The sequence below is a fragment of the Trichoderma ghanense genome (genome assembly GCF_004382785.1).
Source record: "Trichoderma ghanense strain CCMA-1212 chromosome Unknown scaffold_16, whole genome shotgun sequence".
In the NCBI taxonomy this organism is placed as follows: domain Eukaryota; kingdom Fungi; phylum Ascomycota; class Sordariomycetes; order Hypocreales; family Hypocreaceae; genus Trichoderma; species Trichoderma ghanense.
Genome location: NW_027395679.1, coordinates 253,428 through 278,214, shown reverse-complemented (window position 1 = coordinate 278,214; position 24,787 = coordinate 253,428). Strand labels below are relative to the sequence as shown.

Below are 24,787 nucleotides of genomic sequence, written 5' to 3'. Positions count from 1 at the left end.
GGCAGCTACAATTTTCGATTTCTTTCTCTTTCTGACACCAATTGCGGACCAAGCTCTTCAATTCGTCTTGTTTAATAGACGCCAGATCAGAGGCGCAAGATGATTGTGCGCAGCTGCGCCCGTTGCGCCTCCAGGACCCGCGTCCTGCGGACGAAACCCAGCATCTCGCCCCCGCGATACCAGCTCCGAAGCTATGCGACGCCTCACGGCGCGGCGGCACAGGCTCACGGCGCGGGAGCCGGAGCGGCACCGGGGCTGCTGGCGCCGATGGTGAGCGAGCTGGATCGCATGGCGCCGAGCTTCGACGTCCGGGGTGACCAGGTCCGGATTCTGAAGACGCCGGCCGAGTTCTACGAGACGCTCAAGGTGCGAAGACGGACGATTTGCGATGTTACGGGAGAATGAATGGTTGGGCTGATGGAATGAACACTGTAGGATCGGATACGGCATGCTAAGAAGAGGATATTCCTCTCGACGCTATACATTGGCAAGTCGGAAAAGGAGCTCATCCAGACGCTGCGGGAGGCGCTGGCGCAGAACCCGGAGCTCAAGCTGAGCATCTTGACGGATGCGCTGCGGGGGACGCGCGAGTCGCCCGAGGCTTCGTGCGCTTCGCTGCTTGCGCCGCTGGTGGACGAGTTTGGGGCCGACCGGGTCGAGATTCGCATGTATCATACGCCGAACCTGACGGGGTTGCGGAAGCAGTATGTGCCCAAGAGGATCAACGAGGGTTGGGGGCTGCAGCATATGAAGCTGTATGGGGTGGACGACGAGATTATCATGTCTGGGTATGTTGTTGCTGAGGAACGAGGACGATGGGGGGGAGGGAGATGCTGACTTGGTTGGGTAAAGGGCCAACTTGTCGACAGACTACTTTACGAATCGGCAGGATCGCTATCACCTCTTCTCGTCAAAGGAGGTGACGGACTACTTCAGGAGCGTTTACGACGGCGTCGCCTCGTTTAGCTTCCTTGTCGAGCCTTCAAAGGAAGATGCCGCTGGATACACGCTCTCCTGGCCGACGACAAACTCTGCGCCATCGCCTCTCGAGAAGCCGCAGGCTTTTGTCCAGAGCACTACATCTACGCTGCAGGGCCTCATCGCCGCGCCTGAGAAGCAGCCGGATAGCGAGCTCAAGGATACTCGAGTATACATGCTCACCCAGATGTCCCAGGTCCTGCGCCCGGACACGTCGACGGAGCTCCCCGTGCTGACGCGCATCCTCGAGAGGCTGTCTCGGCCGGAATATACCGGTTCGTCGTGGACGTTTACCGCAGGATACTTTAACCCTGCGCCGTCACTGACGAAGCTGCTTCTTGAGACGGCTTCGAGCAACAACGTCGTCATCACGGCGGCGCCGGAAGCCAATGGATTTTACAAGTCAAAGGGAGTGTCGGGGCTTTTGCCCGATGCCTACGTGCTTCTGGCGCGCCGCTTTCTGTATGCCGTGCAGCAGCGTGGTCGTGAGGGGGATATTACTTTGAAGGAGTGGCGCTTTGGAACGGCTGGTCAGCCTGGCGGGTGGACGTACCATGCAAAGGGGCTGTGGATCACGATGCCCGGCGAGGCGAATCCCTGCATGAGCATCATTGGCAGCTCCAACTACACGAAGCGAAGCTATTCACTTGATCTCGAGGCGGGGGCTCTGATTGTGACTCGGAATGAGGCACTGAAAGCGAGGCTAAGAGAGGAACAGAACTGGCTGCAGGACCATGCGAAAAAGGTTACGATGGATGACTTTACGAGGAATGAGAGGAGGGTGAGCCTTAAGGTGCGGATAGCCATGTGGATTGTCAAGGTGGTGGGAGGCGCTCTGTGAGTTTCAGGGGATTGCTGGTCTTGTGGGATTATAGAAATAAGATACCCGGACGGGATGATATAGACGGATATATATAGACTGGATGGAATCATGTGAGTCATACTGGGCGATGAGAAGTCATGATACGCTTGCTTATGGTGCTCACTGCTATACGCATTATACGCATCCGGTCGCCGAAGTGCCGAGCTAGGATGCCATGGGAGTTAAGTCCGAGATGGCTGAATCCTTCAGCCACGGATATAAGGAAGTGGTGCTCTCGTCTATAACACCTTTTGGATCTGTGTTATCCTGCATATTTAACAAGAAGTATTTCGCTGTTCAACGTCACTTTCAACATGGTTTCAGAAGAGAAACCCATTATCTTGTATCACTATGCAAACTCTCCCTATTCAGCGAGAGTGTCTTGGTATCTTGCCCTGAAAGGAATCAAATACCAACAATGCGTACGCAACACACCCCCCTAGCCCGCCCCTCAATTGCAGAACCACAGCTGACTCTACGCAGATCCAACCTCGGGTCATGCCCCGTCCAGACATTCACCGTCTGGGCATAAAGTACAGACGCATACCCATTCTCACCATAGGTAGAGACGCGTACCTAGACACGCGACACATCCTCACAAAACTCAGCGCCTTGCCTCCCGGACGAGAAGACGCCCGTCTTTCTATCGCTACGACCCCTGAGCAAAGGGCCTTGCAGCGGCTCCTTAATGTGTACATCATGGATACTGGATTCTCCAGGAACGTGGTGCAGCTTGTGGTTTTCAATTATGCGGCACTGAACGACCCTGCTTTTGTCAAAGATCGTAACGAGCTGGTTGGCAGCGATGCATTTTTCTCCCAGGAGAGCTTAAAGGCGACGAGGCCGGAGGCGATTCGGAGGGTGAGGGACGGGTTCGAGTTTCTGGAGAAGACGTTGTTGAGTGATGGGAGGGAGTGGCTTCTTGGGACAAAGGGGCCGAGTTTGGGGGATGTGGAGGTTGCGTGGGCGTTTTTGTGGTTGGAGAGGGTGCCTGGTGCTTTGCCGGGGGAGTGGTTCTCCAGGGAGATTTTTCCGAGGGTGTTTTCTTGGATGGAGAGGTTTAGGGGGGTTGTGAAGGAGGCGGAAGAAGAGCTGGGTGAGATTGAGACGTTGAGTGGGGAGGAGGCTGCGGAGGTGATTCTGGGTGCGGAGTTTCATGAGGCTGAGGGGGAGGTTGATGAGGGTGATGCCTTGGTGAAGCAGTTGGGGTTGAGGAAGGGGTGCATGGTGAGGGTTTGGCCGACGGATACGGGGGTGAATCATAAGGAGGTGGGGAGGTTGGTGAGCGTTGATGGGGGGGAGGTTGTTGTTGGGGTTGAGGCGGAGGGGGGAGGGGAGGTGAGGGTGCATGTGCAGAGGCATGGGTTTGCGGTTGCGCCGGTTGAGGAGTAGAGGATATGAGCTTGGAGGAGTGAAATGGATCATCTCATAATATGTACTGTAAATCACATCTTTACTCGTATTTCTAAGCTTAAGGTACCCATATCAGTGGATATGGCATGTGAAGTCTTGACTAGGCATCATATGTAACTCTTCTCAAAGTTGATTATTAAGAGTTTGATCTCTCTTTCTCTCCTTTTAGGATGTCATGCTGTAGTCCTTGAAGTCCTAAGAGATGGATTAATGCGGGGAAATATCACGTCTTACACCACACAACTTGTCCATGACTCACACTGCACCATAAGGATTTGCACAAACGTCTGATATATTTCCATGCCAGGGGCTTTTTCTTTTCTTGGGTTGCTCGCTGGAATGCTTCCCTCCTTGTCTCTGTATTCCTCATACTGTAATCGCAATTTTGATTACAATTGTACACTAAAGCTTACCATTCAAACACCTAAACAGCATGGCACCGCTCAACGAGGACGAGGAGCAGGAGCTGGCTCAGCAAATACTCGATCAGCTGGTACAGACACCATATGCTTGTTCAACCCTGACAAAGCTGAGCGGCGGCACAGCAAACTTCCTCTACAGAGGCGTCCTTCTGAAGCCGCTTGAAGACGCCCAGACTGTCGTGATCAAGCGTTCGACTGACTTTGCTGCCATCAACCGGGACTTCTTACTCGATGTCTCGCGCTGCGTCTTTGAGGAACGCATGCTCCGAGCTCTGGATGGCTTCTGCCAAAGCATCACGACTTCTGGCGTCCCCACGGTGGTTACGGCGCCGCGGTGCTACCTGTTTGATCCAGATACGCACACACAAGTTCATCAAGATTTTCCCAATACTGTAGATCTTATTAGTGTCTTACAGTCTAACAAAGTCAACCGAGTTCTGCCTGGATCTAGTAGCCGATCCGTCGGCTATGCCTTGGGCTCTTGGCTGCGCTTCTTCCATGACTGGACTTCAGAGCCGGCTCAAGCTGAACTTCGGAGAAGAGTAGGGCCTAACGAGGGTATGCGCCGGTTGAAGTGTCTCATTACGTACGATAGCTTCATCGAGATTCTCGAACGCCACCCTGAGACGATAGAGGGCCACAGAGAGGCGTTAGAAGCCGTCAGAAATTCTATAAAGTCCGAATTCGAGAGAGTACCCATTGAAGGAGACGATCTTCGTGGAATTATTCATGGCGATTTCTGGGCTGGCAAGTAAGTCAAAGTGCCCGCACAACTCTATAGAACCAATGTCATTAGGCTCTAACAGCAGAAACAGTGTTCTACTACCAGATAGTCCCTGGCAGGGGACAAAGTCACTGCAAGGACCAAACAAGCTCGTCATAATCGATTGGGAAAATGTCCAGTTTGGCCACCGTGCCGTGGACATCGGCGGCATGTTGGCCGACCTTTATGAACGCAAACACTTCAATGATGTCGCTGCGAGTATTCCCATCATGCAGGCCTTCATCGAGGACTATGGCTCGCTGAGCGAAGAGCTGGCATTTAGCAGCGCCATTCACGCTGGCGTGCACCTCATTTGCTGGTATTATCGACGAGATCGGAATGCTCCCTTGCCCTATCCTTTGCCAAAGGTCTTGGACGCTTTGACCTTGGGCAGAGACTTTATCTTAAAAGGCTGGGCCAAGGATAAGGGGTGGTTCAAGAACACTGTACTGGCGCCCTTATTTACGGATTCGAAGTAGTCAAGACGAGAATACGTTTGCAAATTTACTCTATATGACCGTCATGAAGGCGCTTTTGTATGCGGATATTGCTAAGGAGGTTGACGATAATAGAAGACGGACACAAGTGGATGGTTACCTTAGATGGTCAACCGAGCTACGCATCATCATCTTCAGTTACCTGTCTCATTTTGTCCGTTTCTATATACTCATCCTTATGGATATCTGATAAACTTAAAGAGATTGCTCGATATAGCTGACTCGCCAGTTAGAAGAGGGAAGGCGTGCTATTGACTTTATCGATGATCATTTCAAGATGTTTGAAGCATTTTATCTTGAGAAGCCATTGATGTGTATTCCTTATTGATTTGTCATGCTAATCTGTCTATGGTGATAGATAGTCAACCCCTTTGTCGATGAATCCTCGTCCGGCATACCTGAGTTCTCATAACAGCTGTATCCGAAAACACGACTTACGCGAAAATAGGTAGCTCCTGAATATCCACTACCTTGAATATGTCACTATACTCCCCTTCCATTGCCCACAGTTGTCTGATAGAGGTTTAATGACCTCTTTACATATCTCACCCCAAAGCTCGTTCGTATCCCACTCAGTCCAGCGTTTAGTAGACGCTCCATAGACGCAGTATCTCACGGCTTGTTCGTACAGCGGCAGCGGCGTGTCGTAGTCGTCGTCTAGCCACTGAGCAGCAAGGGACAATCTTGTGAAATAATCCGACGGAACATGATGTGTCATATCGGCAAAGCGATGCTCTAATGTGGTCTGATGCCATATCTCAAGGAGCAAGATCCCGAGTTCTAGGAGAGTAGACTTGGGTTCGGCGGTATTCGCTCCGTTCGCATCCGTGTCCTCGATCTTTGCGCAAACAAACGGTCGATTAAAGTCGGCAAGCGATCGTCTTTGTTCACTCTGAGGGTGTAGTAGGAAGAAAATCGAGTCTTTGGACCACGCTTGGCCAAACCACCGTGTCTGAGCATATTGAAGTAAGCTTGAGGCGAGCTTCGAGGCGAGCAGCATGGCTGATTGTAGGGGAAGCCTCGTCCCGTATGCCCCGGAAGTTTCCGAGAGAACATCCCTGAGAGAAACGGTGTGGTGATTGCTCTTCAGCATTACCGTTCTCTGCTTTGATGTCATGAGACCCATTCTGTTGCTCGCATGTAGAATGAAGGCAACGTGTTGTGCCTCATCGTGAGCCGTTACAATAGCGGAGCAGAGGTTGTCTATTGGGACAAACTTTTGTTGTAACGGGCCGGAGCCCTTGGTTTTCGCGCATGCTTGTTCCAGAATCTTCACCCGTGAAGCCTTTGAATCTACCTCTCCAGGGTTTAAGTCGCCATGGTCTTCCTGCATACATTTGACGGAAAGCTCGTGGCATCTGATTTGAATGGGCGCAAGGAGTTTTGCGGCAAAAATGAGATGAAAGGCCAAAATTGTCTTTTCTTCATCACTCATTTGTTTGGTAGAGCGAAGAAGTTCCGATGCCGCGTCGACTCGATCTTCAAGCAAGACGTGTACGCTGTGCTCGTTATGGCATGATCCCGTGCAGCAACGGCAAAGAGCCGTGTAGAGGTTCTTTGAAGCACTTTGGATCCGGCGGAAAGCCTTGGCAAGCCTCATGTTGCTGGACGATATTAGGGAGCTGACGGGCCCATGTCGATTCATGAGTACTGTTTGGGAGAAGGTATGGAGTGTGCTGGTGGCTGTGTCCAGCTCGCTGATGCTTTGCTTTATCGCATCGCTCTTTAGGGCTACCTTGAGCCGAGGGATGATATCTGCCTTGTGTTTCTTTGCCGTTTGGTTTGCTTCTATGATGCCGACAAGATCGGACGGGTCATCCTACGGAAACAATTGAGGAGACTGTCAATCATTGTTCTCTAGAACGTCTTTGCCACGATGATAAGTGCCATGCGTACCTTATGGGAGGGTATCAGACCGTCTAAATGCTTGGCTACTTCTTCCAGAATACCTTGAATGTCTAGAACTCTTCCAGTCAAAGCTCTGTAATTATCGTCCCCGAGAAAAGCCTCCACCTGGCTCTGGATGTTGCCATCCTGGAAATACGCAAGGGAGTCCCCGCTGAGAAGGACCATCTCGTCGTAGCTGTGGCCGCTCCGGGTGATGATGAGACGGAGCGTTTCCAGGAGCGTTTGCTGGTGCAACAGCAGAGACCTCGCCAGCTTCTCGACGTACTTTCGCTTGCGGAATGCGATCTTGCCCTTGCCGTATCCATCACGGCATAGCTCTGCGCCTGAGATGAGGATGGGGATTGCGTGAAGGACGATTCCGAAAGCTTCGAGCCTTGACATTCTAGTGTTGCCGTGTCTGCGAATTCTCGTGACTGAGCTCTGGATTAATGGGTGATGAACTGGGATTCTAATATCAAGACATGACGGTACCAGAGATTGAGGCTCTGCTGTTGCGGGGATGTTCTGTTTTGGCTGTTACACGAGTACATGGATACGCTCCGCATTTTGCCCTCTTGGAGTGGTAACACCAGACCCTTGCTGCCTGATAAGGCGCGGTATCGGTGCCAAACGCGCCAATTATACCTGGAGAGACGACGGATTCTTTCCAAGTATTGTTTCGTTAGTTATCTGAGCTGTGGTCCTAGAAGTCTATAGTGGCCGCAAGCAGAGCACAAGTGAAGGGCGTTATGATGAGTTGATCTGACAGTCGTCTACGAGGTTATAATGGTTCTTCAAATTATAATATATAGATAAAGAAGTCATGTGCACTTCTACCACCATGTAACTCATCTCGACGAACTACGAGTATGTCTTGGAGCAGCTTTGAAGGAGACCACTGAAAACCACATCCCATACGTCCGCACCTGGTATGACCCAAACATCAACTCCAGACTACTGCTTCGAAGAGCTCGCTGCCACAGTGATTTCGTGCGTCAATCGGCTTGACTGAAACTCACGGGTGAAGAACATGCCGGCCTTGTACCACCTGCAGGAGTCCGCGCGAACGTTCTCCGACAGAGTGACAAGTATAACGCCCCGAACAGCTGCGTACTTCCATCCACCTCCCGTCCCATCTTCAAGGGCGTACTGGGGTCTGTACGGAGTCTGATAACCGATATCGAGGAATAGGACGTGCCTGGCCTGGATACCCTTCCCCAACAGATACCTCTTGACGGTGTCTTCGGGATCGCCTCCAGTGACGGTCTTGCCGGGAAACTGGTATTCAGTTTGGTTGCCTTTGGAAAATGGCAGGCAGATGCCGGCCAGTATGGGAATCTTGAGTTCCCCTTTCTCCGTCAGCTGCCAGCCGGAACAGTCCACACGGATTCCGCCAAACTGGCCCATGAAATGGGCTGTCGTGGGGAGCATGTCCGTCAGGGGCCCAAGGATCCCCGAGTGAGAACAGTCGAAAAGCCGTCCACCTTCTGCCCGGATCAGTTCGTTCCAGAGAGGAACCGCCAGGCCGCCGACCAGCGGGTGGCTCTCGTCGTCGTACCCATCGTTGCCCATCATGAGGGCCGCCAGGACAGCCATTTCGCGGCGACCCGTGTACTTGCGCTGCAACGTCGCCAGGAGTACGCCGCCGCGTGAGCCGCCGACGCAGGTAGTGACTGAAGTTTCTTGGAATGCCCATCGCAGCCACCGCAGCATGATTCTCCGTGATCTGTTCTCGCTCTCCGGGATATTGCTCTGAACGTAGTTGCGGGCCGGATCGAGGGTGTTGCTTTGGAGGGCGTCGTGCAGGTGTTCGCGGACTGTAAAGTCTTCGAACTTGTCGCCTACCAGGTGCGTGGTGAGGACCTGACCGTTCACTTGGCAGTGCGAGCCGTCTCGTGCGATCCAGACGGACGCAGGGGCGAGGACCATCTCTTGAAGAGTCCAGAGCGAGGAAAACCATGGATCGGATCGTAGCCTTTGCGCGTATTGGTCCATAAGCTGCTCACGGCCATTGCGTTTTGATGCTGCTTGGAAGTCTTGAGAGACGACAATCTGCCAGTACCAGCGCATCACCTTGCCCAGCTCGTCGGCTGCGGCTGCAAGTTGACTCCCGCTATCAAGAGACCAGAGATATACTAGGACGCCTTTTGCCTCTTTGAAAATGGCGCCTTGTTTCGCGATCTCTTCCGCCTTCTCTGCGACTTCCTCTGGGCTTCTGGGGTCCGGATCCTGACGGATGCACAAGACGTCCACCCAAAAGTATCGCACGTTGGGCATGCGGCATAGTATGTCCATCATCTGCATGATGTCGAACTTGCACTCCGTCTGCCTCGGGTCCATGGCGGGCACACCCCACGGAGTCCCGGGGATCCTGCGCCAAACGCCCCTTTCCCTCCAACGTCCCCATGTATAGGAGATGGCCACATAGCCTTCTTCAAACATGTGATCCTCCGCCAACACCGTGGTCCTTGTGTGACTATCCCACAGCCACTTTGGCCTGCCTTTCAGCTCTTGATTGATGTAATACGCGGATGCAGGGTGCGTTATCTTTTCCGGTAGGGCCAAGTAGTCGATGGGACGGGACTTGCATTCCCATCCGCGAAGACCTCTGCGGCGGCGTTGCTCTGCCTCTTGGGCTAGTTCTTCTGCTCGGTCTATGTCTGGTGGCTGCTCTGGCGGCTGCTCTGGCGGCTGGTCTGACCGAGGCGTTTGACGAGGAGTCGCGGCCAGCTCTAAGCGTGCTAGGTCTCGTTGAAGCTGATGAGACTGAGAAATCCGGACATCCGAGCGAGATGAAATTGCAGGCGTCGTCGTGGCTTGCTGAGCACGTTGAGACGCTTGCGGCCGAGCGACGGAAGAAGCGGTAGGTAGTTCACGCAGAATATCCTGAGCGTCAATAGGAGGTGTACCAGAGGCGTCCCCGGGCGTCGTTCTTCTCTCTGCGCTTGGAGACCTCGCACGTGGAGGGACCTTGTCCTTGGCATTTCGACCAAAGAACGCGCTTAGGCCGCCAGTTCGCTTCATGATGTGGTAAAGCTCTTGGTTGTCGGGGTCCGTCTGTTAGATAGATGACAATATTGAGGGAGGTAGTGACTCTGGGGAAACGATTCTTTGGAAGTATCACAGTGTTCCGGCTCAATTCCCGAGACACAGGGCTGCGTGAGCAGAGGAATTTGGAGAGCCGTCAACTGTACTGCCCAGTTGCATGGACGAGCTGGGAGTTATAAAGACAATTGCCGCCTACAACCCCCAACACGGAGAGGCGACGGTTATAGTACATGCACCCCTCAAGTTGCTCGATTAGTGTGCCTTGATAATTCCTAAAGGAATAAATACGGTAGACCTGTCAGAAAATAACGGCCAATAACTTTTAACCTTAAACAAGGCGTCTGAAGGATTGGAATTTGTTGGCATGCCACTTTGCCGACGTGTGCTAAGCACCTGCGTTGCAACCACACAGCCGTAGCCAACACTTGGATTTACTGGATATCCAAAGCCCACGACTGTGAAGTTGTTTCGTCGAACCCTTGTCACGCGGGCGCCATATGCATGATTCGAATCCTGAAGGATGCCCTGCCCCTCTCCGACTTGGCGGCTGTCAAGTATCGTTCCATGAGAGCCCAAACTCGACGTTCAGTGGTCGAATATGCGAGGCGTAGCTAGGCAGAAGCGGTTCACCCATGTGGGCGACACATACCGTAGGTAAGGCATATATCGTACGTGCAGGTAGGTTTCGGCAAGGCAACAGCCCGACGGGAGTTAGCAACCCCGATGGGTGGGTGAAGAAGAGAGGTTTCGATTCTCATAGATGCTTAATGGACTGATATAGCTCTACTAGGCGGGTTTACTGTGTGAGCGCATACAAGCAAGGCGGCTCTCGCAGAGTAGACGGGATTTGACCGGCCTATAGTTGATTCCCTTCTTTAATAATCACCGTCAAGGTAGTCATCGTCCACCTACCTGGGCAATCAGAAGTAAGAGGCTCAAGTCTGCCTTTGGTGCATCAAGCAAGTAAGTAAGACCAAGACACACATCAGCCGCCCATTCAGAGATTCAAACGATAACAATTCACAGTTAAGTATCGCCGAGTGAACCACAATGACCACCGTCACGGCAGGCGCTCTTACAGCCGTGATAGGATACATTGGCTCAGAGGTGGCCGAAGAGAACCTGCTAGAACGGCTGCTCTGGCCCCAGAGGTTCAACAATGATACAACCATCTCTATTGTGTTGCAGCAGTGCTTGCTCATGACAGCCGGCGGGCCACTTCACAAGGCGGCCCTCAAGACGCTCGAGACACTACGCCAACAAGGCCTGTTCGCCGGGGCTTGTCGTGGTCACATGCTTGGGAGCGTCTTCTTCCCCGAGTACAAGATCATGCACTTCCAACGATGCAAAGAGGCGAGGCGGCTCATCCCCGAAAAGTCGCGCAACAGCTTCTGGATCCGGGTCTTGCATAGCGTCAGCGCCGAGCGGCACGTCAGCTTCAAGATACCCCGGCAGGACGCCGAGTCGAACCAAGTCAGCGACGCCTATCGGTCACTGCAGCCGGTCTATCACCTGAAGCTTGCCGTCGTGGGCAACAACAAGAAACCCGGCCCGAACGAGGTCTGCGTGAGCGAAGATGGCACAAGTCTGACAGTAGTCATGAGTTGCGTGCTGAGCGAGTTGACTTCATTATTGGCCTCCTTGGTTGCCGGGCTGAAACTGAAAGACTTGGTCTTCACTCTGTACCTGCTCGTGCCATTGCTGCTCAAGTTACTCCTCATAGCCTTCTCCGTCCGCCGAGTAAACGTGATGACGGAGACGGAGCTGCAGAAGGTAGCCGAGAAGGAGGACACGGATCTGTCCGAGGCGGAAGCCTTTGAAGTGGCAGATCCAATCCACAAGTTCATGGTCATCGAGGGACCACAGCCCGTGGTTGTCCAGTTCTTCAGGCACTACGGCCATCCCGTACGGGATCGTAATTCGCTGTGGATCGGGGATCGCGTGAGGGAAGTCGCGTGCATCGCGCTCATCTGCTGCTTGTTCCTCTTCTTCCCGGTTGGGCTTGTCATCGCCCAATGGTCAGACGAAGACGCCCAGTACCTCTGGCTAAGCTATCAGCTATATGCCGTGATTGCTATGCACATCGTCCGGGTCTGCGGATGGCAAGACGTCGGCAGGATCGAGAAGCGCATTGCGAGGTTGATGAGCGAGGGGAAGGCTGTGTGGCTGAAGACTGGGAATGGCTGTACTGTATCTGCAACCCTGGTTCTGCATGGTGTCAGCAAGACCGCGGAGGGCAAGGAAAAGGTGCAGGAAATCATCGACCAATGCAACCAGCGGCTGGTGAAGAGAGCGCAGACGGTAGAGATTCGGGTCGAGGTCGAGACGGGAGACCAGAAGGACGCACCCTCTACAAGGATTCTGCCAGCACCAGCACCGGCCTACTCACGAAAGAAATAGGCAGGGGCAAGTGCATTCGCATTCACGATGTAGCGATACAGTTTGTACGTGGGCAATGGAGATGGTTATACATGTAACGGTTCCAGACAAAGATATGTACAAGTGAAGCATCACTGAATGGAATACATGATACTGAAGCACCTGCGCATAGCTGGTCAACATTCATTGTCTTCCTACCTAAACTTGGGTTGTAACCCATGTAACAGGTTAATTCTCGGCATCCTCTTGGCTGTACATGTAGTGTTGCATGCAATATGGCTATTGAGTGTTTGCTCTCCCCGCATGCGGCTCTCCAGAAGCCCTCATACATCCTTTGTTACCGAGCCTTATGCCCATCCTTTAACCTAGGTTCCTCTGTTCTCACAAACTCAGACCCCCAAAAAGTATCTCCCTATTTGATACCTGTGATAGCGGCTTGAGCCCTGCAAATCAGCTCCTCGTCAACAGATGCTACTCTTCACCATATCTCGCGATGGAGTCCCTTGCCGACGCAGGTCTCGCAGCGATGCAGCGGTTCAAGCTTCTCCAACAGTTTGAGATCCAAGAACCAGCTTCGAACGAGTCAAAAATTTGGCCAAAAAGCCTTTTCCTTGCCCAGTTCGATCGGTTCGAGCTCTGGGCAGTGAACCTTGGCCTTTTTGTAATGGGTCACGGTTCTTTGGATTACAGGATACGTGATTCGGAAAGCATGAGGGAGGCAATCCTCAAGATGGTGAAGAACCTAACCAGGTCTCTTGACGAAGGTATGAATCCGTCAACTTGTCTATGTGATACCCTTCTAACGTGTGATTTCCAGTCCTTGATTATCTCAACGGAGAAGTCGAGCAAGAAGAGGAAGAGTCTGACATTGATTCCGAGATAGAGTCAGACATGGAGTCGGACATGGATTTGCTCCTTGACAGCGTCAAAGATCCCATCGATCGCCTGTATAAGATGGCTGTTTGGATCCGCAATCCAGCGACTAGGATGCCATCTTCAAAAGCCCGAAATTTCCAGCAAATCGATCAAGAGACCAAAGTTGACCTGTTCAAAGCGTTTGAAGCTTTTGACTACGATTACATCAGCTCCATTTTCCTGCAGTATGAGAAGAACAAAGCTTTGCAGGAAAATCCAGCAGCCAAGTATGAAGAGGAAGTCGGCGACATCGACGACCAAGACCAGGTGTGGGAACCAGTCAGAACGACCTTGAAGTTGAATAAGCTGAGGATAGCAACTGGCACTGAGTCGTACCTTGTTCGCCGCATAGCTCAAGCAAATGGACGCAGGCGGCAGCAATTTGCTTACTGGAGAAGCCACAAGGACAAGTTCCGCGCACACTCATTTGTTGTCGTCGACGCTCCAACGCATAAGCTGCCAAACGCCGGCCACCAGATGCAAGGCGGAGACACGACTGTTTCGGCCAAGGCACCATTAACGGTCACTACGGCTACTCAGTTGCGGCCTTTGAGTGGCGATGCGAAAGAAGTCTTTGAGAAGGCCAACGTCTTGGATCATGCCGTCTCCGAGTATGCTCCGTCAGCGTGGGAGCCTAGCAAAGACATTGTCAGCTTTCCATTGCCGCCTCAAGTAGCCTCGACGGAGCAATTCTTCGAATGCCCCTATTGCTTCACCATATGTCCTGTTTCCATTCTCTCGGAAAAGGCCTGGAGGTAAGAGTCCAGATCAGATACTGGTGACGACTACCTTTGTTGAACATGGCCTGACAACTCTTTTCTTAGAGCTCATCTGATACGCGATCTAAGGCCTTATGTTTGCACCTTTCAACGCTGTTCCAGTTCCGACCAGCTGTACGATAGTCGTGACGACTGGATCCAACACGAGGTGTCGGCCCATCAAACCATATATCGATGTCCAAGGCACCAAGAGCAAACGTTCAACACATCAGAGGCATATGAACTACATATACACAACCATTGCCAGGGCGAGACGCTTTCGCTCTCACTGGCGAAGTCGACCACGACCAACATCCAACGAAGCTGTCCTGTGTGCTCAATAGTCTTACAGACTACGCACAAATTGCAAAGCCATATAGCCCTTCATCTAGAGCGATTTGCTATGTTCACGTTGCCTCGCTCTGCAGACGACACCGATGGGGCAGAGCTCAAAGACCAGTCTACCGGAGCTCATCTGGATTCTGATAGATCTCGAGATGGGTGCTCAGATACAGGATCAGTCGTTTCCTTCGCAGCTGAAAATTCCGACATCGTTACGAAACAATCACTAGGAAATCTCGATGTCACTACAGTGCAAATGTTAGAGAGGATGAGAAGTGTGAGACGCAATTCTTTGGTCGAACAGGACCAGCACCCCCGGGTGCCTCAAGGAAGCAATGAGGAGGAGAAAAAGCTGACGACTGCTACTCCATTACGAAATCTGGAAACGATGGATACAAACCATGGGAGCACTGCTTCTAATACCGTGTCTTCAGAGGCCGCGGCTGCGGATGACGATGTCATGCACGAAGGGGGTGTCAGCTGGAAGCCGAACAGAGATGAATACTCTCAGCCGAATGTGTCGTTAGTAGAGAGGGATCTGGCCACGACTACGGATGATTCAGGCGAACGAGAAATACAGGCAGACCGGCAATTACAGGAGGACCCCGAAATGGAAGATGAAAGAGACCAGGTGGAGAGGGAGATGGAAGTCTATAGACATAACTTTCATCCTCTCTGGGTTGCTGCTCAACTGGAAAGTCAGTTAGAAGCGAAGGACACAAGAACCCAAGACATGGGAGGCACGTTGAATGCGCGTCGGCTGGAGATGGACTTGAGGACATATCGAGACGAGGTTGGAGAGCTTGAGAACCAGTTTCTCACCGAAGGCCGAAAAGCAGAGAGAAGCAGAAAAGCACAGGTGTTGACGACGAAAATAAGATCATTCCATTGGAAAACTATAGAAGAGAGGCTGGAAGAAATACGATTGGAGCGAAGAGCGCGACTTGAAGCGACCCGAGACCTTTCAACGACACTAGATGAAGCGACTGGAAAAGGAGAAGAAGCACGCCAGGCCCAAGAAGCCCAAGAAGATCAAGGAAAAGACACTGAGATGGCTGATCCTGACGACGACCTCGCTGGGGAGCCCAACCGGATCCGCATGGTCAGAGGCGAGAGGAAACGTAAGCGGACCACCGTCGGGTCAAGTAGACCGAATACTTGGCGATGTGTAAGTTTTTGTTGTCTTTATACCTATGCCGGTAACTAACAGACCTCAGTGTAAGTGCTCAGGTGGCTGGTATAGCTACCAGATAAACGATAATTGCCCCATGTGCCTATCATGGCGTTGCCCCAATTGCGAATATTGCATGTCATAGGCATTAAAGAGCATCGCATTCTCGATATCACTCGTCGCCGACGCATACGTGTCTCTGTGAGGACGAGATTCGCATGGATCTTCAAACTATTAGGTTTCAGCACTGGGCTCTAGCATACTGATCAAGAGATGATTACATATAGCTTGATTTGTGTGTATAGGCTTCCATACTCCTAATTCAGTCGTTGCTCCAGTTACGGCAGACTGTTGTTTGTGAGGTCCAATTCGATCATTTTACTGAGAAGATGGCGCCGTGTACATGCCCTGCATACTCTGACCAAACTGGTGCGCATTTGGCTGCTGCTGCTGCTGCTGCTGCTGCCCTGGCAAAGGGTAAGTCCCGGAAGCCTGTTGCGGTGGCATTGAACGGGGGACTTGTAAGGGACTCTGTCCTGCTGTAGATCCTTGCAACGAAGCGCTACCTGGGCCGTCGCCTTGGTTATGCCAAGTTTGACTGACAGGATTATGGGGTGTCTGCATCTGGTTGGAACCAGGATAGACAGGCTGCGGAGCAACGATATTCTGATGTTGGTATTGCTGCTGCTGCATGCCCATCTGTTGAAACTGTTGCTGTTGTTGCATATCTTGCTGTGTCTGGGGCTGAAAACCCTGACCATACTGAGGTTGCTGGAGAATATATTGCTGCGGTAGTGGAGGGGAATGCGGCATGAATACTTGCTGCTGTGGTAGCTGCTGTCCTTGTGTTGCTTTGAGAAAAGCGGCCTTCTTGTCTTGTGTCTTGCGGCTCATCCCAGTACTGTCGACGACGCAGTTGTTCTCGTCGACCCAGACAGCTCGTAGTCTGCCCTCCTTGGCCCGTTGAGCAGCTCCAGTGCCATAGAGCGTGTTCATGTAATTGGTAAACTCGAGATACGCATTCTTGACGATTTGGAAGTGTGTCTCGTTCAGATTGATCACAGCATCTGGCTTCAAGATGGCTTCATGGCTGTTGCCCTGAGCTTCATATTCCGCAAGGGCCAACGCCGTTTGGCAGGCATTGCGAATTTGCCGGCCGTTCCAGCGAGCGTGTGGGTGTTCGTAGTAATGATTGGTTGCGAACCCGCGGATGCTCGACCCGTCAATGTTGATGACTCTGTTCTTCTTTGCGAAGCGGTCTTCGATCATGGCCAGGTTGTTGTCGAAGACTTCGAGAGTGTTTCCGGCGTCTAGCTCGGGGTAGTATAAGCTGACGTGGATTCTTGATGTGAAGGCTTCGTCAAAGTCTCCGACACGGTTGGTTGTGAGGAAGAGGATGCCTGCGTAGTACTCCATGACTCGCAAGAAGACTATATAACTCATTCAGTCAGTATGCAAAGACGGGGATGCTCCAACTGATGACGACGCACCTGCTACCAGTCCGTTCCGTTGAAAGTCCTCCTTAGTTCTTTCGGCCAGGAACACGTCGGCCTCGTCGAGCAGAAGGATGCAATCCCATCGATTTGCCAGTGCAAAGTTTGTTTCCATAGCCTTTTCGACTTCTGCGGCCGTGGTTCCAAGATCTCCTGGGAGCGCGAACAGCACACTGAGTGTTAGCATCCAATTGAGCAGAGTGTAATAGCCAGTGTTTGCGTACCGCAGGTGATCTGAAACAGCGGTTTCTTGAAAAGCTCTGCAATTCCTTCTATACGGAGAACATCAATGTCAGTAGGAACCGTGCTGAATAAATGTATGCCCAATGTCACGAACCGGCGGTAGACGTCTTGCCCTACAGATACTGTATCAGCAATGAAGCACAAGTTAAAGAGAGGATCCTTCTGTACTCACCACTCCAGGTGCGCCGTGAAGCAGCATAATCAGTCCCTTTCCTGTAAGCATCATGGTCAGCAAATCATGCATGAGCCGAGTTGGTTGAGAAGCTACCTTTGCCTTTGACAATGTCAAACTGTTGCTGGTGTCCGCTTGTCGACTTTTTGTCTCGGAAATGCTGGGCAACAAGGGACACAATCATGGATCTGTGCTCCTTCTTGATGACCAGGCGATCAAAGGCCGTCTTCTGCTTCGTATTGCCATTAGTGTTCCGCGTCTGCTCATCAGCCAGCACGTTTTCGACATCAGGTGCGTGTATAGCCGTCATGTGAGTGAGATCCAGTTTGGCTGCAGGTCCCAGATCAGCAAGGGAGCGCAAGGTTGTTGAGAGGATTCCTTTACTCACCCCATTTTCGGTTACGCAGGACGAAGCCAAACACACGATACGACATGATGACCAGTTCGTCATCCGAAACGCCAGCAGCGTTAGTATTGCCGGCCCGCAGTTCACTCAATGGCCGTGGCAATATGGCAACCGAGGGCTGTTCGTTCAAAGAAGTGACGCTGGGTAACTGACTGTTGATGTACTCCGTCTTCTGCTGCTCATCCACATTCAAGTCGTTGTATATGAAGTCATTGATACAGCAGAGCCCACGGCAAGTGCTCATGTCGTCGCCATCGTCTGAATCCTGGGGGGAAGAGTTTCCGATGAGCGTCTGCAAGGGCGGCTTCCACTCCTTTTGCGTCTCATCCTCGACGGAGAAGGCCGTTTCAAAGTCGACGACGACTTGGCCTTCGACGTCGTCTCTTGTTTCCAAGGTCGGCCCGGCGTAGTACATGTGCTTCACAGCGGCGACTTCTAGGAACATGGCTCCTCGGCGGATCAACTTTTGTCGGTATCGCTGGTCTGGTGGAAAAGCCTCGACTTCAGCCCACATTGAGTCGTCAAAGTCTGACTGCTTGACAGGGTGAAAACGAAGAGGATAGACTTCCAGCAAAGTCACCTCTTTCTCGCCGTCAAACCTCTTAAAGTCAAAGACTCTTGTGACTGGACCGATATTCTTGCCGTCAAAGTCGATATAGATGCAGGTAATGCTGAAGGGCGACGACCTGCGGGCAGGGTTGCTGTACCACCTCTCCCGTGCCGACGCGACTCGATGATTTGCGCTGGTGACGCTGATGACTCTATAAGCCTGCTTGCCATCGCTGCCAATGACCTCCATTCCCGGACGGAACAGAAGCCAAAGGTCCGAGAATAGGATTTTGCGGCATTGAGGCCCATGAAGATATTCCAGCCTCTTGGAGAGGTCAAAGTCGACAAAGTCCAAAAGGCATCGCAGGTGGACCAGCGCTGTTGCAGACTTTGTGATGTCGGTACTCCCCTTTCCTTGGTCTTCTTCTTCCTCTCCGTCACTCTCTTCGGCGTCTGCTTCTTCCCTGTCGCCGTCATGGTTGACGCCATCCGTGACGTTGTCTTGAACGGCTTGCGCTGGCTGCATGACGGCAGAGTCTTGCCCAGAAAGGCGTTCAACTGCCGGGGCTTGTCCGTTCGGTGTCGAATCCGGATCACGCTCTGATGCTTGAGTGTCAGACTTTGCTTCAGTGGGCGGTCCCTCGGGGTCAGCCAGAGCATTCTTCTCTGCCTCGGACGCGGCTTTCAGCTTCTTCTCGAGAGCAGTGTACCAGTCGTGTAACGCTCCCCTGCAGTAGTAGATGGCCTTGAAGGGCCTAATGAAGACGACAGAACTGATATTCATGTGGGCCAAGAAACCGTCCGCCAGTGATCCAAGGATTTCCGCGAGGATGTAGCGAAGGATTGATGAATGAATCCGAATCCTCTCTGGAAGTGGAGCTAGCCCAGCCTCGTTCATCTCTTGCGCCTTGCGATCCCGGATATTCTCTACCTTACGGCGCCGCTGGCCAGAGTGGCCATACCACCGATACTGCCTAAGCTCATCGTCGACAGTAGGCTCGCCTATGAGAACATCAAGGACGTGTGCCTTCTCCTCGTCCAGGGAGTGCAGAGTCTTGAACGCGGGCCATCTTACCCGGTTTTGCTTGGGTATAGCATAAGCTGACGGCGAGGTCGCGACGGGATCAAGCCCTTCCCCAGTCTCCTGTTCATGTTCTTGCTCGGGCGGTACGACTTCAGTGTGCCTTTCTTTTTCTCTCCTCCTTCTTTCAGCTTCTTCAGCCAGGTAAAGACGATCCATATCCCACTCAAAGTTCTTTCGAAGCCGCTCACGGCGGTGACCGTAGTCGATTTCGCGGTCAAACTCCTCATGGGCGTCAGGTTTAGCATTGGTTGTGGTGTTGCCGCAAGTATGCTTGGAATCAAAGGGATCCGGTCGTTCATACTCGTCATGGTAGGTAAGCATCCAATGGCGGGAGTTTGTCCCGCCCTGGGAGTAGGCGTTGGCGGACCACAGGTTCCACCACTCCGTTTTCTCGCTGAGCTCCCATTCTTTTCGATGCTGGTAGAGGCACTCCTCCATGCGTTTGTAATTCTCTCGGTATGCTCTTCTCTTTGCCAATTCTGCTTCCTGCTCAGCATCAACCGGTGCGGCGCCTTTTTGTCTCTGTTCAAGTTGCCGAATCATCTTCTTGAGATTCTCAATCTCGCCGGCAAATCTGTCAGCACCCTGGGTATCTGAGTCGATATTGCCGCCATTGCCGCCGGCAGTTTCTCCGTCTCGACTCGAGCCCAACGGAGTTGAAGCCATATCGGCCGATGCAGTGTCGACACTTTTGGGCTCGTCGGTGCCCCACTGGGGTTTGACAGAAGCCATTTGCGTTTCCCTTTGAAGCCCAAGTTGAGTGACAAAAGAACGAAGGAAAGAAAAAAAAGAAAGAAAGAAAAGGGCAAAGTATAACCCTCTTGTGCCCTTCTTCCTAGTTTAAGCCCTTGTAACCGCTGTACAAACGACTGGGAGGGGGTCCAACAAAATAGTTTTAGAGACGCAAACTACGACTTCTATACTTCTCGGACAAGAGAGGCACATGTTGGGCCGCACGTGGTCAATTGCACGGAATCTAGAATCTAGAAATAGACAACCCCAATCCTGCCCAAGGGTCCGTCTTTGCATGCAGCTGATGCCTAACGATATCCGCGGCGATTCCGCGCAAATCGCTTGCTGCTTGTGCGCGGTTTGTTTGCGCTCTACACCCTCTTTGAGTCTCCAAAGTGGAATCCTGTAAGCCAAGAGCCTCATCGTTACCGGGTTCAGCTGAAAAGGAATTGTCAGATGAGGGGTAATGTGATAATAGAATGTTTTGCAAGGACTCGGTATGGGATAGCTCCCATGTCACGGCTTTGAACTTGCGCCGATTCCCGCGGCATCCTTGGAGCATTCCTGCATGTAGCAGTAGCCAGGCCAATAACAATATAGGTGGAATCAACTAGTATATGCAGATGCAGGATGCGGTTGCATGATTCTGTCTGACCATGCGCTAGACTGACAATGTAATAAATCAGCGCAAGTCTTGCCCTATCCACTCTCAGGATGGGAAGTTGGATATTGCCGGTAGTGTTTCGAGTTGAAGTTAAGAACTATCTTCTTCAAGTCAACTCTCTTATGGCCTTTAAGTCCGAATCATGAGCACCTCAAATCATATTGGCACCAGCCTCGGTCATCGCACCCCAAGCGTGACCTTTATTGACAATCGACTTCCAGAGCACCATCAACTGTTTGCGGATCCTTCCTTGCGCTATGATCCAGTTTCCGAAACCTATGTACCTACTAGGGTACTGGAGGATGACGCCGTTGCAATAGCATCGAGACCAGTGTTTACAGATATCAATGCCATGAAATTCTGGGAGAGCATTCTGCCCAGAGCCATGTCAGAGGTAAACTCAACACCAGAGCCTAGAGGACGATCCGAAACAACATATAGCATCCGGAACAAGACAAATTGGCATTCTGTCTTCAACGTCCTTGAAGAGGCGAGATTCAAATATGAGAACAAAGACGGTCCAATAAACAAACTGCGTGACATGCGGCGAAAGGCCGCGAACAAAGCCGGGCCGGTGGGGAACGTGGTTCAGATTGTTTCCAAGGTTGTCCCGGAGGGCACTTGTGCTACACCTGTGCTGGGCGCTTTGCAGATACTCCTAAGTGTAAGATGAGTTGAGCTTATCGGAGATCGAGCTTCAGTCAACTAATAAGACTCTGAATAGGCAGTAAAGATTGCGGCCAACCTACGTGAAAAGGTCCTCGGCAGCTTTGACGACAATATGGCCATCTTTTCGGACGTCGAGCTGTTCCTAGGGACATTTCCAAATGATGAGAACATCGTCAAAGCATCGGTGGATTTGACAGTCGCTGCGCTCAAAGGGATCGAGTTGGCTATCGGATTCTTCACAAGCAATTCATGTAAGACTTCACGATAGAAATGATGAATAGTGGTAAGAGCTAACCAAGGCAATTCAACTTATAGTAAAAAGAGGAACCAAGGCTCTTCTCACAAGTGATGATTACGAAAAAGGCCTGCTTGAAAGCCTTGACATGATCAAGACGAAAAGCAAAAGTCTCATGGAAGAAGCTTTAAAGTCACATATATACGAAGTCCATATATGTAAGTTTCCCTTACTACTCCTTCATCAACATTTTCGCCGGTTGTATAGGGAAAAGAGACTAATTCACGCTTCTGCAAGACTCTCGAGAAACTCAGAAGCTATGTCGAAACATCCAGACTCTCAGTGAAGCAATGGACAGGAAATTGCAGAATCTGGGAGAGGGTTTCAACTCCATGAACCTGCTATTGACCGAACACGTCAAAGAGAAAGAGAGTGAGTCGTTGAAGTCATTGAGCCGCGGGTTCAGGGGGGCCTAGGAGGATGTCATACACAATACAGGTACTGATGGCTTCTTTACAGAACTCCTGGAAGCTGCTCGCCAACAGCTCGAAGTCGCCTACCGCGAAAATCACTTCCTCAGGGCTGAGAACAGCACATTGCGGGCCCATTCCCCGCTCAGAAGCGTGTCACCATACCAACCACCGCAACCACAGATTTGGTACATCAGCCAACAGAATCTGCGACAGTTATTGAACCAGTTCGACGTTGATCTTATTGATCTCGCCTTTGTTGCGGACAGAAAGGGCCAGTTGCCTCCCAAACAACGACTACAAGCTGAGCAGATTGTCAACACACAGCTGTTCCGTAGCTGGGTCGTTTCGCCCACTTCTTCAAAGCTCCTGATCCATTGGGACAATCGTCTTCCCAAGACCATTGCCAGTGTCTCGCCTCTGTCTGTTTTCTGTCTGACCATGACGCAAGCATTGAGAGCCAAGCATCAATTCCTGTCTCTTGTGTGGTTTTGTGGACGACATGCCGAAGCAACAGATTCCGGAGATTGCGTTGGTGCACGCCCCATGGTTGCAAGTCTGATTGATCAACTGCTCAAGCAACACTCATTTGACGCTCAGTTTCTCTCATCCGCAAACATGAACATTGCCAGCTTACAAGAAGGCAACCTCGAGGCGTTGATGCATCTTCTATGCTACCTCATCAGACTATTGCCCCCGACCTTGTCGGTCTTCATCATCATTGACAACGCCGTTCTTTACGAACGGGACGGATTCGAGGAGGAATTGCTGCAAGTCTTTCCTACGCTGATTCATCTTTCCCAAGACACGACTATACCGGCGGCTATAAAGTTGCTGTTTACAAGCACACCGGGTACCAACACTGTGAGAAGTGCCTTTGAGGTTGAGGATCTACTATTGAACGTTGATAACTTACCGCAAATGGCGTGGGCACCAAGCGAGGAGCGCGTGATGAGGGAACTTGAGGGAGGGCTTACGTGATGTCGAATACGATACATGCATTTAGGCGTTTGGCCATTCATATGAGAGATAGGATAGCAAGAATTATTAGGGTGACTACTGCCAATGACCTGACTATTACTCTGATAGATGGGCGTATGCAATTGCTGTGTCTTATGCGGCCTATGATTTGAGCGGGAACTGGAGTGGAATCACGATCAATACAATGAATAGAATCAGTTAGAGACGCAGTGCAAGCGGAGAGTAATATTCGAAGGCAGCAGTTACATGAAACCAGCATTCCAGCAAATCTATATCTTCACCACAGCGATGTTAAAAGCAGGAAAAAGCGATTGCTTCACCGCTAGGACCCCTACTTTTCTCCTGGTTTACTATCAACTTCTTACCCGGTAAGTAGACTATCTTTCTTATATGCAACCACTTCGTTCAGATGAACTTGGACTGCTAGGGAGCCGCTCTCAAGTTGAAAGCAGCTGACACTGAATGTCAACCGAAAACTTTGTCTCTCGCAGTTCACGTCAGAATGAATTTTTCCTCATAGAGAAAGGAGACAAATCGTGAAACCATCGCTAAACACAGTGGAACGCTATTTTCACAATTTTCACATAGCAAAAATTTTCGCCACTAACACACATATATAAACGCCGTCCTCCCAAAAGTCGTCTCCTTCCAAGGGGAAAAAAAAAAAAAAAAACAGCCCCAGGTCAGTCAGTCTACTCGACTGCAAAGACACGCCGGAAGAATCGCATTCAGCAATCCCTGGTTCTGTGGTTGAATCCTCTATAAACTCACATTCGACCGTTTCACCCTCGAAGCCCCCGTGGTGGAGTGGTTACCACTTAACTCTTATAGATCCAACCCGTTGGTCTTGGAGATATGTTAAGGTCGCCAGTTCGATCCTGGCCGGGGGCACCAATCTTTTTTTGCGCTTCTGCCATTCATCCTACGTAGAACAATCACATTTTTGCAATGCATGGAAGCAAGAAAGAGATTGAGTGAAAGCTTGCATTGGGGTGCTCGCCGTTTGCCTTAACAATGGACGGGCAGGCTGTTGTTGGTGTGTTGGAGATGACTTTGGTCATCATCCATTACATACATAGATAGGACGGACGGATGCACATGTGAAACCGATAATGATCACCTCCCAGATGCACCAAGGCTGCCTGGAAACGAGAGAGTTAGATTCCAGGTCAATTCGATGGCTACCTTGTATGCAGCAAACCGCTCTGTCACTCAGGTATGCTTCCTTGCACTGGCAGTCATCAATTCTCCGCAAAAGCCGGAGGATTCAGTAGCCGCGGGGTCAGATCGAGTCCGTTGAACAGTCTGAACGTTTTTCACTAAGATACCCAGAAAGACGAATATCTTAAAAGGTAAATTCAACGTTGGAACCAATGAAAAGAACTTTGAAAGAGTCTCGTGATGATAACTGGATACCGCAGCTCGGGCTTCTGCGAGATCAATGGTCGTATTGGGCTCGGTGCAAGCCATGCCACCGGATTGATCGTATACGGTAGCTCCGCATCAATAAACTCCGGGCTTTGGGAATGATGTGTCTGGGGTCCGGAGTCGGAAACCCCAGTGCTAGGACACGATGGCTAGTGCCAGCATCGTTCGATGGAAGCGCAATCACTAGCTGGCGGTGTGACCCTTCATGAACAAGCCCCAGATGCCA

General features: G+C 51.4%; 7 protein-coding genes across 7 annotated transcripts; 4 read left to right on the top strand and 3 right to left on the bottom strand.

Annotated features, from left to right (window-relative positions):
* Positions 1–99: 99 nt before the first annotated feature.
* Positions 100–4,917, top strand: CCMA1212_009362 (CDP-diacylglycerol-glycerol-3-phosphate 3-phosphatidyltransferase; the record flags this gene model as incomplete). Its single annotated transcript, XM_073706448.1, has 6 exons — positions 100–366; positions 436–788; positions 853–1,815; positions 2,284–3,060; positions 3,686–4,426; positions 4,491–4,917. 6 exons carry the CDS (start codon positions 100–102, stop codon positions 4,915–4,917), a joined length of 3,528 nt encoding a protein of 1,175 aa, XP_073555002.1.
* Positions 4,918–5,401: 484 nt separating this feature from the next.
* CCMA1212_009361 (uncharacterized protein) lies at positions 5,402–7,388 on the bottom strand (the record flags this gene model as incomplete). Its single annotated transcript, XM_073706447.1, has 3 exons — positions 5,402–6,754; positions 6,832–7,263; positions 7,380–7,388. The coding sequence occupies 3 exons, from the start codon at positions 7,386–7,388 to the stop codon at positions 5,402–5,404; spliced, it is 1,794 nt and encodes a 597-aa protein (XP_073555005.1).
* A 388-nt stretch (positions 7,389–7,776) lies between these two features.
* Positions 7,777–9,846, bottom strand: CCMA1212_009360 (uncharacterized protein; the record flags this gene model as incomplete). The annotated part of the gene is made up of 1 exon (XM_073706446.1): positions 7,777–9,846. The coding sequence occupies one exon, from the start codon at positions 9,844–9,846 to the stop codon at positions 7,777–7,779; it is 2,070 nt and encodes a 689-aa protein (XP_073555004.1).
* A 1,074-nt stretch (positions 9,847–10,920) lies between these two features.
* CCMA1212_009359 (uncharacterized protein) lies at positions 10,921–12,270 on the top strand (the record flags this gene model as incomplete). The annotated part of the gene is made up of 1 exon (XM_073706445.1): positions 10,921–12,270. One exon carries the CDS (start codon positions 10,921–10,923, stop codon positions 12,268–12,270), a length of 1,350 nt encoding a protein of 449 aa, XP_073555093.1.
* A 94-nt stretch (positions 12,271–12,364) lies between these two features.
* CCMA1212_009358 (uncharacterized protein) lies at positions 12,365–15,580 on the top strand (the record flags this gene model as incomplete). The annotated part of the gene is made up of 5 exons (XM_073706444.1): positions 12,365–12,372; positions 12,619–13,013; positions 13,067–13,919; positions 13,989–15,432; positions 15,515–15,580. The coding sequence occupies 5 exons, from the start codon at positions 12,365–12,367 to the stop codon at positions 15,578–15,580; spliced, it is 2,766 nt and encodes a 921-aa protein (XP_073555094.1).
* Positions 15,581–15,813: 233 nt separating this feature from the next.
* CCMA1212_009357 (uncharacterized protein) lies at positions 15,814–20,124 on the bottom strand (the record flags this gene model as incomplete). The annotated part of the gene is made up of 6 exons (XM_073706443.1): positions 17,732–20,124; positions 17,440–17,673; positions 17,344–17,384; positions 17,153–17,177; positions 16,926–17,081; positions 15,814–16,865 (listed from the first exon to the last, which is right to left on the bottom strand). Exons 1-6 carry the CDS (start codon positions 20,112–20,114, stop codon positions 15,814–15,816), a joined length of 3,891 nt encoding a protein of 1,296 aa, XP_073555099.1. The 5' UTR covers positions 20,115–20,124.
* Positions 20,125–20,920: 796 nt separating this feature from the next.
* On the top strand, positions 20,921–23,133 carry CCMA1212_009356 (uncharacterized protein; the record flags this gene model as incomplete). The annotated part of the gene is made up of 5 exons (XM_073706442.1): positions 20,921–21,442; positions 21,503–21,698; positions 21,763–21,900; positions 21,980–22,114; positions 22,181–23,133. The coding sequence occupies 5 exons, from the start codon at positions 20,921–20,923 to the stop codon at positions 23,131–23,133; spliced, it is 1,944 nt and encodes a 647-aa protein (XP_073555100.1).
* Between the last annotated feature and the right edge of the window lie 1,654 nt (positions 23,134–24,787).